The following is a 17,106-nucleotide window of genomic DNA, read 5'->3' on the forward strand; positions in this document are numbered from 1 at the left end:
CTGCCAGGAAGCTGGATGATCCTATGAGTAAGCCATTGATCAGAGTCAAACATGGGGGAGATATGTTTAAAGGGAATGAAATATAGACATTCTTAACTTTTTGCTCTTATCATAATGTTAGAGCTTTTATTAAGCACCCACTTAATAGTGTATGTTTTCTTATGCTACTGTGTGCACTGTGACAAGGGCAAAAGTTAATAATCATTTTCTTGAGGAACTTGCATCCTATTGGAGATGACATGTTCATATGGAGCAACAAGGTTATTTGGAGAGAGGAGCCCTAGTAACTGGGAAGATCAGGAGTGGCGTCATGTAAGAGTGTGGTATTTTAACTGAATTTTGAAGAGGAAAAGGATTTAAAGAGCGGGAAAGAAGAGGAAGGATATTTCAGGTAGAGAGGAAAGCCTGTGCAAGGGTCCAAAAGGGAGAGAGCATGTCATATATTAAGTGCTTATTATGTGCCAGAAGTTGTACTAAGTGCTGGAAATAGAAAAAGCAAAAAGAGAACTTTTCCTTCAAGGACCCTACATTGGAATGGGGAGATGCATGTGTGGGCACAGACCAGACACATATAGAGCAGAGCAGGTGGAAACTGAAGGAAAGACATGAGTCAATTTGGGGGAATGGAGGAGGTTGGATGACAAGAGACAGCTTTGGCAGACGGTGCCGGAATCCAAGCTGAGTCCTGAAGGATTCTGAGAGGGAGAGTATTGGAGGCCTGGAGAATGGGGGCCGCCCCAGAGGCAACAGAGAGGGAGAGCACGTTGCATGGGCTGTGTGAGGAGTGGCAAGTTGGCTCAATTCTAGATTGTAGAGTGCTCAGAAAGAGTGGTCTGTCACCAGACTGGAAATCCAAGCCCACAAGGAAAGGGCTTCCCTGGGACCCGAGGCACTAGGGAGCCACCGAGGGTATAAGGGGTAACATGGTCAGGCCTGGGCCTGGTAGCTGAGTGCAGGAGGCACTGGGGAGATGAGAAGCCCAGGGGATTCCCGGGAGAGGCTGAGAGCTTCCCAGAGATTTTCCTTGGTCTGCCCTGTGTGTCTTTGTGGACTTAAACTGGGGGAATCTCAGAAACCCCCGATTCTGCTAATGAGCACATAGAGCAGATGCTTAAGTGCCCATGCTAAGGGTGTTGGTTGCAGGACTGCTTGTAACAGTCCCATGGGAAGTTCTGGTGGTCCCTGCACTCCCAGCTGGCGGGAGCAGGAAAGGCCTCTCTGCCTCTAGTCGGGCCCATGGCCCAGGCCCTCCCTCAGAGCTCAGCTGTGTGTGGAGAGCAGGGGATGTGAGAACCGAACCAGATGATGGTTCCCACAGGAAGGGGACCTGTGCTACCTGTTATTAGCTAATATGTGTGAGTGACCACTCTGTTTTACAGAGGAGGAAGCAGGCCCAAAGGGGCTCAAGGAAACCGTTTATGATCTGGGGTGGTTCCGTTGTCAGTCATGCCTGACTTGACTTTGTCCATTGGGTTTTCTTGACAAAGTTCCCAGAATTGCTCTTTCCTTCTCCATTGTGTCTCCATTTTACAGATGAAGAGCTGAGGCAAAGAGAGTGAAGTGATTTGTCAGGATCTAAACACAGGTCCTGACGCCAGGCCCAGAGCTCTTTCCACTGCAGGGATGATTAGAGGGAATGCAATCCATACACAAGTGTTAGAAAGGAGATGTGATAGCTCATAGGAGGGCCCAGGCTGGGAGGAATTGGAGGCACTCACCCCAGTGCTCGGGGCAGAGCTAGAGCTAAGTCCAGAGCGCCTGATTCCAAGGTCACAATTGTCCCCACTGGGTCTTCCCCCATGTAAGAATCACACAGCTATTGGGTCTTCTCAGAAGCAGAAAACAGGCAAGGAGAGATTAGCCCGTGGTACCTCAAGGCTCTGATGAGTCTGACGTGGTTGACTACATGGAGAAGAGGCTATAAATTTCAGAAATTTTCAACTTAGAGTGCTGTCTCCCCCTTCTTTGCATATTCATGCCCTCCTTTCCACCGAGTTATTTGGAATTTTTAAGAAGTACAGATAGGGTAACTAAATGGTACAGTGGATAGAGCACCATTCCCTGGAGTCAGGCCCTCAGTTCAAATCCAGCCTAGACACCTAACACTTAACTGCTGTATAACCTCTAGTCAAGTCATTGGCCCCAATTATCCCAGGGGGGAAAAAAGCACAAACCCAAAAGCAAACATAGCTAGCTAGCAAAGCACTTTGTAGTGTGCATCTGGAGAGCTGGTGTGTAAACTGAAAATTCAAGGAATCAGATTTATTTTTAGAAAGGAACGGGTTAGGTGGGTGATGGCTTAGATAGGGGTCAGGGATAGGAAGAGGTATAAGACATAAGATAAGAATGCCCTTCTTTTATCCTTTTTCAGTAAAAGGTGCTTTTTTTTAAAGTGTTCTTTACTTTATTGATTTTATAACACATTGATCTGTGAAAATAAAGATTTGCTTGTATGTGTAAATCAGCATTTTTTAAATTTCTTTTTGCAAGTTTTTTTAGATCGAAAACGAGAAGAGTTGGAAAAGAAAGAACATGAACTAATGTCAGAAATAAGGAACCTTCGCCACAAGCATGCCCAACAGGCTCGTCAGAGATACCATATACCTTCTTCCCACCACCGTTGTGATACAGATCTTCTAATTACCTGAAATAGATTGCTATACCTGTTTATTTTGCAAAGACCTGATTTTAGATCATTTTGAATTAAAGAGAAATAATGTACGCTTCATGTAAGCTCTGGCAGTTTATTTGTAAATAGTTTCTTGTGCTTTTTGAAATAAAAATCATCTTTTTTTTTATTTTAAAAACATTAAGTTGTAGTTGTTTTAAATTATTTAACTTCTTAAAAATCCCCAATAAAAGAAAACTTAATCTGTATAGCAGGATAATTTAAGACTTCATATTAAGAGCTGGATTGACTCTCTCTCACCTTTCTAATCCAAACCCATTTACAGAGGAGGAAATGAAGCCCAGTGAGATCATGGGACTGGCTCAAGATGCCAAAGGTCGTGTTTACTCCCACTCCATTGCATCCCTCTCCATCTGGGCTCTTTGTAGATGAGCTACAATTTAGCTTTATTAAGTTCTGGGTTTTTTTATTTTCCTTTTTCATCTATTCTCCCAGGGCCTGGTCTAATGGTGAGACAATGAAAGATGCTCTTCCTTTGAAGACAATTAATTTTTATAAAAAAATGATTAACCACATAACCACAGGAATACCTTCATTCTTTTCTCCTGAATTGCAAGAGTGAATTTCTTAATGATAAGCTAATTACCCTATTTGTTGAGAATGCTTTGCCCTTCATGGTTCATTGCAGCTTAAAGACCCAAATTTCTAGAATTGCAGTTTTTTTCCCCAGTAGGTTTTGCAATCTGTTTTGGCCTGGAAAACCAACACAGATTGCAGGATCTTCTGGAGGTGGACCAGTATGACATCATCTTCCTATATGAAAGACGGCACCTTTTTGGATAACAGTCTATGCCTTATGTAGAGATTTGCACATCTGGGCAAACTTCATAAAATCTAAGGGCTAGAAGGAATATCAAGAATCTAGTGCAGGGCCCTCTCCAAACAGACTGTCTTCAAACATTTTCTAGCTTTCTAGAAACAAGGAGTCTGTTTCAGTATTAGCTTCCTGGTAATCATGTAATATGATTCTCCAAGGGAGGGGGTTTGGGGAGCCAGAGTAACAGAGTGGAAGAAAGCCATACACCTGAGTTCCTCTCCACAACTCCACCAAATCTATAAAATACTCCAGATAAAACCCTTTGGAACTTACATGGTTATGTGAAAGAAATTTTTTTTAAGTCATTGATTAGAGAAATGTAAATTAAAACAACTTTGAGGTATCTCATACTTATCAGATTGGTGGAGAGCAGTTTGAAACTATTCCCAGATAAAGCTACTCAAATCAACTACAAAGGACCCGTGAAGGTCCTTTCCTCTTCTAGAGAAAGAACTGAAAGAGGAATGCATAGTGTAGTTTTACGGGTATGTGTTTGTGTATGTGTGTGTAATGGCAGCCTTATGCAGAATGAAGAATGAGGACTGTTAAGAACTTTAAATGCAATCAAAAAATTTTTTAAAGAATTATTGGACTATTTGAATATTGTGACCAAAAAAGAGCCACACCATTGTATTTCAAAAAATCCTAAAACTGTCCAAATCTCTTAGAACAAGGTGGAAATAGAAACTACTGGGCACTTCCCGATAGAAACAAAAAATTAAAACTTCCAGGAACCATAGCCAAAATTCAGAGCTTTGTTTTTTCAAAGAAAAAATACTGTAAGCAGCTAAGAGGGAAAAAAGTCAAGTCCTGAGGAACCACAATCTGGATCACACAATTTAGCAGCCACCAGAATAAAGGAGCATTGAACTTGGAACACAATATTCTGGAAGACAAAGGATATGGGCTTATAACCAAGAATAACTTACCTAGCAAAGTTGAGTATTATATTACAGGAAGGAAATGGGTCTGTAATGAAATAGAAGACTTCTAAGCATTTCTGATGAAAAAAACAGATTTGTGGGGAATTTTAAAGTTTAAAGACAGGAGAGAAGAGAAGCATCCAAAGGTAAATATGACTGAACAACGATAAAGGATTAAATATCAAACTAGTTAAAATAAAAATATGGGGACGTGTTATAATTGTCCCTTCTGTACTCTACCATCAGGGTTCATAGTAGGAATCCAGCTAATCAAGATCTGAGTTGTTCTGATCTTAAGTAAGGAATGAAAATAGAAAGGAGACACTGAGAGAAGGAGGGAGAAGGGAAGGGAAGATTAGAAAAAAGGATTTCACATAATCAGTTCAGAAGTGGATATCTATATAAATGAGTGGCTGACACTTGAACTGACTTACCAAAACTAGTCTCTAGAAAAGAAATACAGAATTAGATGCAAAAATCCATTTTACTCAATAGGGATTTATGTTGCTAATTGATATCTTATAAAAATTAACTGACTTCACAAGGGAGAGAATCTTACTTTCAAAATGAATTTAACCTCCTTGATTCATCAGAGTAAAGTAAAAAATCCATTTCAGAAAGAAAATAGGAAAGAATAAAGGGGTTGAGTAGATTAAGGGAGGAATTTGTCCTAAGTAAACTCTCAGCTTGAATAAAAATATAACTCTTTTTAAGGTGACAAAGAATAGGAATGTGGAAGCGTGCTCATAAATTGGGGAATGGATGACCAAGTTATAATATATAAAGATGATCTGTATACTGAGATCTTTATCAACATAATGACCCATGAGGATTCCAGAGGACTAAAGATGAACTATGCTATCCACCTGAAAATGCAAAAGGAGACAAATAATTTTTTGACTCAAAATGCAAAAAGAGAAATATCTTTTGGACGTGGCCAATACAGAAATTAATTTTGATTGAATATATGTTTCTAAAGGGTTTTATTTTCTCACATCTGAATTGGGGAAAGGGGATTTGGAATAGAAAGATAAAAAGATTGATCTCAGCTGATTGTGTGTCTGTGTGTGTGTGTGTGTGTATGTAGTTGATTCTCTACAACTGCAGTTTCCGTTCATTTTTTCAATTCTATCTTTGGAAAAAGTGCATTCATTTTACTAACTTACTATCCTTGAATATAATTGTGTTCTTCATCAATTAGCCTTCTTTCTCCTTGAACAGGGATTCTTAACCTGTAGTCACTGATTAGATTTTTTTTGGGGGAAAAGGAGATTATATGTGAACTTAGAAAAAATTAACAACTTTTTAAATTTTCTCTAACCTTTAGCTGAAATGTAATATTCCCTTCAATAATTAATGTAGGCAATAACATATTATTCTGTGAAGGGGTTCATAGACCACCAGATTGCTGAAGATCTTATCAGCACATGCAAAAAAGTCAAGAATAATCTCCATCCTAGACTGATTTTATTTTAATAACCTTAATTTGTTTTTGTTCTTCATTTTTCATCCTTTGGGGATCTGTTGGCAATGTCTTGCTTCAGAATCACAGGCTCTTAATTGTAAAGAGCCCATTTAAGCCAATTCCACCTGAACAAGCGTCTTCTCTATGTTCATACTTGACAACATCACCATTGAGTCATTTTGCTTGAAACCCCTCCAGTGAGGAGGAAGAGCTGCCCTTTGATCGTGCCCTATTTGTTACGAAGGACTTATTTCTTCCATTGAGCTTAAATCCCTGCAAATCCCATGCATTGCTCCCAGTTCCATCCTCTGCAACCCAGCAGAATGATTTTTCACTTGACAAACCTTCAAATACTTGAAAACAAATATTCTATGTATTTTTTATTTTGCTTTTCTTTGTTCTACCAAGGAGAATATTGCCTTTGGACTGGAATGACTAACACAAAAATGATTTTTAGAGAATCGATAACCAAATATGTAAGGAGACAATGAGAAGATTAGTTACTCTCACCATTTCCATCAATGGCTTTCCACTCCAGGGACCATCATGCCTTCTCCAGAATAAGCTGGTCACCTGAAATTTCATCACTATGCTGGCTCCACCACTATTAATATTCAGCACCACAATTTACTCTCAGTGGCCTCCCCCCTCTGAGAGGAGGGCTGGAGGAAAGAGCATTCAACTCCTCCTAAAAACTTGCAGGTAACACTCCATTTACCCCCAGCATCTTGGCTTGGTCTCCATTCCACCTTACTTTCTGATTCCTTCCTCCCTCGCCTTTGAGCTTCCTTTTGTGAATTATCTTCCTCCATTAGATTGTAAGCTCCTAGAGGGAAGGGATTGCCTTTCTTATTTGTGTCACTGCTCTTAGCACAGAACCTAGCACATAGTGCTAACTTTATTATAAATGGTTTTCAAATTGAATCTTGATTAGCTCAAGTCACCAGATCCTAATGAATTACAATGCTGGGACCTCAAAGAACTAGCAGATACTATTACTGTCACCTACAGTTGGTGGAAAGAAGGGCAAACATCCTTGGGGCTGTTTATTGTTTGTTTTTTGTTTTTTTTCTGGAGTGTTCAGTCTTAAACCTCTGACGAGAATGAGTGAATGCAGATGTCAGGTAAAACAGCCTATCATGACTGCATTGAAACAATTGCTTTTCTATCTCATACTGATGTGTCTATAACTCTGTTTCATGTGTTTTTTAAACAACTTCATGACATACCTAACTTATTTTAAGTGTGATTTCCTCAGACTTTCAGGAGCATCATCTTGATGTGGCTTAGGTCCAAACGATGTGTTTGGGGTTTAACACCAAATGAAGAGATTGTAAAAAAATAAGTGTTGGGGTTCAGTCATGTGAAGAATTCACAATGGTCCTTCTCTTTGGCAAAGGTAGGTTTATTTAGGAGAAGGGTTTACAGACAAAATGAAGAAATAAAATAGACACCAGGAGTGACGAATACAAAATAGAATTGGGAGAGCTTATAGTTAGCAAGGGATTTTAGCAATTTATGATAGAAAGGATAAATTGCCTAGTGGAACTAATAATTTACCAGGAGAAAGGAAACGCCTTATGAGGTTGGAGTATGCCCTCAGTTGACAGGCTAAATATATAGAGGAGTTTCACCCTAAAAGAGTTAGTTAGCTGTAGGAAGGAGAAAGAAGAGAAGCATAGTGGGGAAGGGACATCATGTTAGACAGAAGGATGAGGGGAAAGACACTGGGAGGCAGTTTTGTGGCAGTCATAACCCAAAAAGGTTCAGCAAAGATGACATGAGCCATAGACAGACTTATAGGGGAAATTTAATGGATTTCGGAGGGAACATAGCTAGGTGGGGCTGCTCCCAACCGCCACAGAGGGTGGGACTAAGAGTTTAGACTGATCCCCATTAGAGCCCTTCCCTATCTGCCCCAGGGAACAATTCCATTAACATCCAATCCTTCTCTGTCAGCCTCACCCAGTTACTCAGGACCTTATCAATCTGATGTTCTTTGCCTGCCCAGTTCAGAACTAGTAGGGAACCTAAAAGCTTTTCCCCATTTAATACTCAGTAATTGGTTATTTCTGAATGTTCTTACTGATCTTGATGATGATGAAAGGTTTCTTTAACAGAGATAAGATTTTGACAGTTCATAATAATCAGTAATTGTGTAGTTTGAGCCTCTAGACAAACATGTGAGGTAGATATAGGTATTACTCTAATTTTGTAGATGAAGAAATAGGCTTTAGAGAAGTTAAATGATTTGCCCCAAATCAAACAGATCCAATTAAGTTTTCATTAATCATAGTAACAATTAAAGGAAAAGGTTGAGGGTATCCCCCTCTCTCCAGATTATTCATAGCTCAGAGATTTCTATTTCTACAACATCTCCTTAGCTGGGCCAGGCTCTCTTTACCCTTCCCCTAGACTATTTCAGTAGCCTTCTAGTTGGACTTCCCACATCTGGGATAAAATATGAAGGCCTTTGTTTGGCTAACAAAGCCCTTCAAGGTCTGGCTCCAGCCAGCCTACCTTTGCAGGCTTATTATTATATGTTACTCTCCCCTTTCTATACTCCAGCTAAGCTGGTCTATTTTTTTTTTATATCTGTTATCCCATCTTCCAGGATTTATGAGTATTCAGGGAGAACTCTGGTAGGAGGGCTTACTGAGCTGTTTTCTGGGCTGCTCATCCACCTTTGGTGTCCATCTTCCCCTAACACTCACCTGTGCTCTAAAAAGCTACAGTAAGCCCAGCAGCCATACCCTGGTGTAATATGTCAGCAGGTGGACTAAACCAGGTTGAAGATAACCAACAGAACTCAAACCTGTTTATGAACAAGTTTATGTAGCATTTATGAAGCAAGGGGATATCTACCCCAAGCACAAGAAGACTTCTGGTGGAAAAAGGAGATGAAAGCAGTTTGTTCCAGTGACCATGAAGCTTAGTCAAACATTGAAGACCCCAAGGTCATCCACTATATCCTGGGCTACCAACAGTCATTCTGACTTTTATCCTGCCACTGGGCTTTGATGACTCAGGAAGAGAGACTAAGACTGTTGACTTTGGGCAACTTTGTCTCACTTTAGTCACTTCACACATGAGTCAAGACATCACTCATGATGTCATTGGTGCTCTTTGAAAATGAAAGATGAATAACAATTGCATCTTCCATCTTCATGCCTTCTTTCCTGCCTCCTCCCCTTTTGTAGCATTCTTGACCAACAGAATGTTGGATTTGAACTCTTTGATTCTAGATTGAGTAATTCTATCCTCTGAGCCACTTGGTAGACTAAATAACATGAAAAATGATAATTATACTGCCTAACTTTCAGGAGTGTTATTAGGAAAGTAAGTCCCTTTGCCAAAAAGAACATTCATTTAGAAGAGGTTTACAGACAAAATGAAGACATAAAATAGGCACCAGGAGTGGTGAATATGAAATAGATTTGGGAGAGCATATAATTAGACAGAAAAGTAGTTTTAATAACAATTAACAATGGAAAAGACAAGTTCCCTCGTGGAACTCAAAGAACATTCACCAGGAGATGAGAGTACTTCATTGGCTCCAAATCCAGAGGAATACAGCACCCTAAAAGAGTTAATTAGCTATTAGAAGGAGACACCAGGAGGCATGGATGGGGAGAAAGACACCACAAGGTAGAGTTCCATGGCAGGCTCACCCAAAAGGATTCAGCAAAAATGGTGGGAATCATGGACCAATTTATAGGGGGGAAATTTAACCTCAGGGGTTTGACATAACTTGGCTTTTTGACTAGATACAATAAGGTGGAATTACCCACGACCTCCAAAAGGGGTGGGACTACAACAATGAGCTGACCCCCATCAGTGCCCTTCCTAGTTATCCTCAGGGAGTAATCTTATCAGTACTTCAGGCTTTCTCTGCCAATGACGAGATGACCCAGGACCTCATCATTGCCCACATCCATAAAGGGCTTCCTTACAGAACCATCCAAATATGGAACAGATAATAGAAATATCATTTATATAGCACTTTGAGATTTACAAAAAATGCTTTACAAATATTATCTCATTTGATCCTGACAACAACCTTGGGAGGTAGATGCTATTATTATCCACATTTTATAGCTGAGGAGAATGAAGGAGAGAGATATTAAATGACTGGCACTGAGTCATACAGCTATTAAATGTCTGAAGTAGAATTTAAACTCAAGTTCAACCCTCTATCCAGTCTCTATTCAACTAAAATGCCTTATGAGGTAATAACAGTTCACATTTGTATAGAACAACTTTCTTAATAACACTCCTGAAAAGTAAGCAGTATAATTATCATTATCCAGGTTATTTAGTCTACCAAGTGGCCCAGAGGATAGAATTACTCAATCTGAAATCAAAAAGAGTTCAAATCCAACAATACAAATGTTTGCTATTATTATTGTTATCAAGGAAGAGAGCTGCTGTCTTGTACACCTGCACAGGTATATAACAAAGCTTAGGGAAGCTGACACATCTTCCAACTTCTGGTGATTCATGTGGGCACAAACAATGCTACCAGAACAAATCTAGAAAACCTTACTAAGGATAGTGCAGTCTTCTAATAAAGTCAGTTAATGAAGACACTAAAAACTTAGTCACAGGTGATTCTTTCATTACTATTCCCAATCAAAGGAAGGAACTTCAGAAAAGAAAGGCAATTTGAGGAACTACTTAGTACAAAACATAGTTGCCATTGGTCAGTGATGTCTGACTCTTCATGATCCCCCTTTGAGGTTTTCTTGTAGAGACACTGAAATGGTTTGCCATTTCCTTCTCCAGCCCATTTTACAGATGCAGAAACTGAGGCAAACAGGTTTGAGTGATTTGCTCAGGGTTGCACATCTACTAAGTATATGAGACCAGATTTTAACTAAGTCTTCCTGTCTCTAAGTCTGGTATGGTATCCACTATGCTACAGTATTTGGAATACAAAAAGCACTTAATAAATGCTAGTTGACTAATTGATCAAGAATGTAGTGGCTGAGAATAGGTTTGCTATATTACAACTTAAATACAGTGGGATCTTGGCTAGGGAGGAATTGCACTTCGGAAAAGCTGATTTTTTTTTTTTAAACAGTATCATCTTGTAGTCTTACAAATCTAATTACATTGTCTTTTTTATTGAAAAAGAAAGTTTTTACATCGAAAAGGAAGGTGAACAGGGAAAATTGCCTACATATGTATATTTACCACATTAGACACATTAGATGTCATAAAGAATAATTAGAATATAGGAAGAATAGCTATTGTTTGTCCTTTGTTCTTGAAGAGAACCATTTCATCAGGGAAGTAACACATGATATGCAAGTGAATTGGATTTAAATGGAGGACTGGGTAAGATCACCTGCCTCACTTTCCCCTCAAGAGCTATCTGGATCCAGTGACCAGATATAAATCAAGACAACTGGGGATGGCCCTGGATGTAGAAGTCCCAGAAAATCAATAATTAATCCTAAAACATTGTACACAAATTTGGGGGAGAAATTTAATCTTGGGGATTTGACATTGTACACAATGGATGGATTGATTGTTCAATGATAAACACTGTTTGATGATCAGCTGTAAATGTCTTAGCTCTTTTCAGTGATACAAAGATCCAAAACAACTCCATAGTATTCATGATGGAAAATACTATCCATCTACAAAGAAAAAATTAATGGAGTCTGAATGCAGATTGAAGAATATTATTTTTCACTTTATTTTTTTCTATGGTTCTTTCTTTTTGGTGTATTTCTTTCACAACATGATTAATAAGATTTTTTTGTGTGATATATATATATATATATATTTAATCTATATGTGGAGAGAGGAGAAAAAATTAAAACTCAAGAAAATTTTTAAGTGAATGTTTAAAATTGTCTTTACGTATAATTGGAAAAAATAAAGTGCCATTTAAAAAAGTTTGGTATAAGTAAAAGGCAGGGGGGAAACAGCATTGTATTATAAGAAGGTCCTCTCTTTTTCACTGTTTTAAATTTTATTTTTTTCTAATAGCATGTAAAAACAATTTTATCATTCTTTTAAAATTTTTTTGAGTTTCAAATTCTCTCCATCTCTTTCTCCTCTCTTCTCTTGAGAAGGCAAGCAATTTGAGAAAGATTATATTTGTGCAGTCATTCAAAACATTAGTTCCATATTAGTCATGTTATAAAAGAAAGCATAGAAAAAAAGAAAAGAAAAAAAATTTAAAGTACATAAAAGTATATTTCAATCCACATGCAGACTCTTTTTCTCTGGAGGTTGATAGTATTTTTCATCATGAGTCCTTCAGAATTGTGTCAGATTATAGTTTTGCTGAGAATAGCTATCTTTCACACTTGATCACAATACAATATTGTTGTTATTATGTACAATGTTCTCCTGATTCTGCTCACTTTGTGTCAATTCATGGAAGTCTTTCCAGCTTTTTCTGAAAGCATCTTGCTTATCATTTCTTATAGCACAGTAATATATCATCACAATCATATACTGCAACTTGTTCAGCCATTTCCCCAACTGATGGCTCTCCCTTCATTTTCCAATTCTTTGTCACCAAGAGTTACTATCAGTGTTTTTGCACAAATAGGTCCTTTTCCCTTTGTAATCTCTTTGGGATAAAGAGCTGGTAATGGTATTACTGGGTCAAAAGGTATACAGAGTTTTGTGGCCCTTTGGACTCTCTCTAGAATGGTTAGATTAGTTCTCAATAAGGTCTACTCTTGTATGAAAAATATAGGCACTTGAAGAGAGAAAGATGGTAGAGAACAGTTGACTGAAGATCATAGTTCTTTTTTTTTTTTTTTTTTTTATTTAATAGCCTTTTATTTACAGGATATATACATGGGTAACTTTACAGCATTAACAATTGCCAAACCTCTTGTTCCAATTTTTCACCTCCTTTTTTTTTTTTTTTAATTTTTTTTTTATTTAATAGCCTTTTATTTACAGGATATATACATGGGTAACTTTACAGCATTAACAATTGCCAAACCTCTTGTTCCAATTTTTCACCTCTTACCCCCCCACCCCTCCCTAAATGGCAGGATGACCAGTAGATGTTAAATATATTAAAATATAACTTAGATACACAATAAGTATACATGACCAAAACATTATTTTGCTGTACAAAAAGAATCAGACTCTGAATTATTGTACAATTAGCTTGTGAAGGAAATCAAAAATGCAGGTATGCATAAATATAGGGATTGGGAATTCAATGTAATGGTTTTTAGTCATCTCCCAGAGTTCTTTTTCTGGGCATAGCTAGTTCAGTTCATTACTGCTCCATTAGAAATGATTTGGTTGATCTTGTTGCTGAGGATGGCCTGATCCATCAGAACTGGTCATCATCTAGTATTGTTGAAGTATATAATGATCTCCTGGTCCTGCTCATTTCACTCAGCATCAGTTCGTGTAAGTCTCTCCAGGCCTTTCTGAAATCATCCTGTTGGTCATTTCTTACAGAACAGTAATATTCCATAATTTTCATATACCACAATTTATTCAGCCATTCTCAACTGATGGACATCCATTCAGTTTCCAGTTTCTAGCCACTACAAAAAGGGCTGCCACAAACATTCGTGCACATACAGGTCCCTTTCCCTTCTTTATAATCTCTTTGGGATATAATCCCAGTAGTAACACTGCTGGATCAAAGGGTATGCACAGTTTGATAACTTTTTGAGCATAGATCCAAACTACTCTCCAAAATGGTTGGATTCGTTCACAACTCCACCAACAATGAATCAATGTCCCAGTTTTCCCACATCCCCTCCAACAATCATCATTATTTTTTCCTGTCATCTTAGCCAATCTGACAGGTGTGTAGTGGTAGAAGATCATAGTTCTTGCAAGGAATTTCAGTAATCATCTGGTTTGGTCTTCCATGTTATAGAGGAAGAAATTGAGGCCTATTGATATTAAGCAACTGCTTAAGGTCACAACAATAATAAGTTTCAGAGGAAGAATTTAAATCCTACTTCCTCTGCCACTAGAGCTGCTGCTACTGGCTGTGTACCTTACTATCCTCCTGCCATATCCCTTCCTGCTCCCCATTCTTGATAGCAGCATACCACAGTCTTATTGCCAGAAAAATATAACAGGGTACTTATGAGGAATTTGAATTGTTAGGACTTTTAATAATAGATTTCACACTACCAAAAGCAGAGGCACTAATAGTTCAATTACATTTTTTTGTAATTAAAGCTTTTTATTTACAAAACATATGCATGGGTAATTTTTCAACATTGAGCCTTGCAAAATCTTCTGTTCCAAATTATCCCCTTCTTCCCCCCAACCTCCTCCCCTAGATGGCAAGTAGTCCAATACATGTTAAATATGTTTAAAAATATGTTAATATATTTTATTATATATTATATTGTATAATATATATTATCTATGTATATATATATGTATATATATATACATATTTATACAGTTATCTTGCTGCACATGAAAAATCGAATCAAGAAGGAAAAAAAGCTGGGAAAGAAAACAAAATGCAAGCAAATAACAACGAAAGAATGAGAATGCTATGTTGTGGTCCACACTCAGTTCCCATAGGTCTCTGGGTGTAGATCTCTGGGTGTAGATCTCTGGGTGTAGATGGCTCTCTTTATTACTGAACAATTGGAACTGGTTTGAATCATGTCATTGTTGAAGAGAGCCACGACAATCAGAACTGATTATACCATCAGTATAACCTTGTTATGTTCTCCTGGTTCTGTTCATTTCACTCAGCATTAGTTCATGTAAGTCTCTCCGGTCTCTCTGAAATCATCCTGCTGGTCGGTTTTTATAGAACAATAATATTCCATAACATTCATACACCATAACTTATTCAGCCATTTTCCAACTGATGGGCATCCACTCCAGTGGATGTTTCTAGCCACCACAAAAAGAGCTGCCACAAACATTTTTGCACATATGGTTCCCTTTACCTTCTGCCTCCCCCCATCACTTCTCTGTCAAAAAATTAAAAACATGTTTCATCATCAATGCTTCAGAATCAAGGATGGTCATTGTATTAATCCTAGTTCTTACTATTTTCAAAGTTGTGGGATTTCTTTTTCTTTTTTGCAGTGTATAAATTATTCTCCTTGCTCATTTTATTTTTTATATAAAAGTCCACAAATGTTTTTCATTCTTTAAGATTGTTATTGTCCTTATATTGCTCACTTCACTCTGCATCAGTTCATACAAGTCATTCCATGAGATGGCAGCTAGTGGGGATGGGTAGAACGGGTGAAGTTTTTTGAAGATGCGGGAAATAGTCATATTTGTAGGCTGGAAATAAACCAGTAAAGAAGAAGAGATCTCTTCAAAGAAAAATGAGAGTGGGAATGATAGAGGTGGGATGGGAGAGCTTTCTGTGAGAAAAAGGATAGAATGGGATCATTTGTGAAGGTAGAGGGTTTGTTTTGGCAAAGAAAGGGGAGCTTCATGCAAGACAGGAGTGAAGGAGGAGGGAAGGCAGAAGATAGTGATATGAGATAAGAAAGAAAGAGGGGATCACGGGAATGACCTCAATTTTTTCCCCTATAAAATATAAGGCAAGTTTCTTGCCTTGAGAGAGTTGAGAGAGTGGGGAGGTTTGAAGAAGGACAAAGAACCTCTATAGAGTTGCTAAAGGAGGTACAGAAATATTATCTAACAGCAGTGGGATCCGTTGAAGTTCTAAAACAAACAACTAAAAAATCACAGGGGACCCCATCAGACCACCGGTATGAATTTCTCTGCTCTTGTTACACCAGCCCCTGTTTAGAAAGCAAAAGCATCAAGGTGGGAACAACTCCAGGTTAGGCTTGAACGGGTACAATTAGTACCCACTCACTGAGGGTAGGGACTTTTGTTTCTGATTTAGTGTACCCAGTGACCAACACAACCTTTCCTCCATTCCTTTCTCCCTTCCTTCTTTCCTTTCCTCCCTTTCCCTTTCTTTCCTTCCTCCCTTTCCCTTTCTTTCCTTCCTTCCTTCCTCCCGTTCCCTCCTTCCCCTCTCCCTTCCTCCCTTCCTCCCTCCCTCCCTCCCTTCCTTCCTTCCTTCCTTCCTTCCTTCCTTCCTTCCTTCCTCCTTCCTTCTTTCCTTCCTCCCTTTCCCTTTCTTTCCTTCCTCCCTTCCTTCTTTCCTTCCTTCCTTTCCCTTTCTTTCCTTCCTTCCTTCCTTCCTTCCGTTCCCTCCCTCCTCCTTCCTTCCTTCCTTTCCCTCCCTCCTTCCTTCCTTCCTTCCTTCCTTCCTTCCTTCCTTCCTTCCTCCCTTCTTTCTTTCCTTCCTTCCTTTCCCTTTCTTTCCTTCCTTCCTTCCTTCCTTCCTTCCTTTCTTCCTTCCTTCCTTCCTTCCTTCCTTCCTTCCTTCCTTCCTTCCTCCCGCGTTCCTCCCCCCCTCCTTCCTTCCTTCCTTCCTTCTTTCCTTCCTTCCTTCCTTCCTTCCTTCCTTCCTTCCTTCCTTCCTTCCTTCCCTTCCTTTCTCCCTTCCTTCTTTCCTTCCTCCCTTTCCCTTTCTTTCCTTCCTCCCTTCCTTCTTTCCTTCCTTCCTTTCCCTTTCTTTCCTTCCTTCCTTCCTTCCTTCCGTTCCCTCCCTCCTTCCCTCCCTTCCTTCCTTTCCCTCCCTCCCTCCCTTCCTTCCTTTCCCTCCCTCCCTCCTTCCTTCCTTCCTTCCTTCCTTCTTTCCTCCCTCCTCCCTCCCTCCCTCTCTCCTTCCCTTCCTTCCTTCCTTCCTTCCTCCCTCCCTCCCTCCCTCCCTTCCTTCCTTCCTTCCTTCTTTCCCTTCCTTTCTCCCTTCTTTCTTTCCTTCCTCCCTTTCCCTTTTTTCCTTCCCTCCTTCCTTCTTTCCTTCCCTCCTTCCTCTTTAACATTCTTTATTTTTTAATTAAGTTCCAAATTCTCTTCCTCTCTCCAACCCCATTTAGATAACGGGGCCGGGACCCGAGGGAGGAACACCGTGTCGGGAGGGACCGGGGCACGCGGTGGGCGCTACACAACCGGCGCCGATTGTCTGTGGGGGATGAGACACGGGGAAGGGGAGGGTGGGGAGGCCGGGACGGTGATGGGTTGGAGGAGCAGCGGAAGGAACATTTAGAATGACTTCTGCTGGGCGCCTGCCGAGTTGTGCTTGGTCCTCGGTTCTGAAACTGAGCAAACTTCCTCGCAAATCGTTGCCCCGGGTTTAGCCACTCTAACCGCGGCCTCCTGACCCGCTCTGCGCCCCGCACTCCCCGCTCTCCCGACC

The 17,106-nt window shown here is 39.5% G+C and overlaps 1 protein-coding gene across 2 annotated transcripts in view; it reads left to right on the forward strand.

Annotated features, from left to right (window-relative positions):
- TBC1D31 (TBC1 domain family member 31) overlaps positions 1 to 2,809 on the forward strand; it is a 70,454-nt gene extending 67,645 nt beyond the window's left edge. For both annotated transcript variants that reach the window (XM_012541799.3, XM_012541801.3), the window contains one exon: positions 2,491 to 2,809. In XM_012541799.3, the coding sequence (XP_012397253.1) occupies positions 2,491 to 2,648 (158 nt within the window). In that variant the 3' untranslated portion in view covers positions 2,649 to 2,809. The remainder of the gene's footprint in view (positions 1 to 2,490) is intronic.
- Positions 2,810 to 17,106: the final 14,297 nt, after the last annotated feature.

The sequence above is a fragment of the Sarcophilus harrisii genome, chromosome 1, assembly GCF_902635505.1.
Source record: "Sarcophilus harrisii chromosome 1, mSarHar1.11, whole genome shotgun sequence".
Taxonomy (NCBI): domain Eukaryota; kingdom Metazoa; phylum Chordata; class Mammalia; order Dasyuromorphia; family Dasyuridae; genus Sarcophilus; species Sarcophilus harrisii.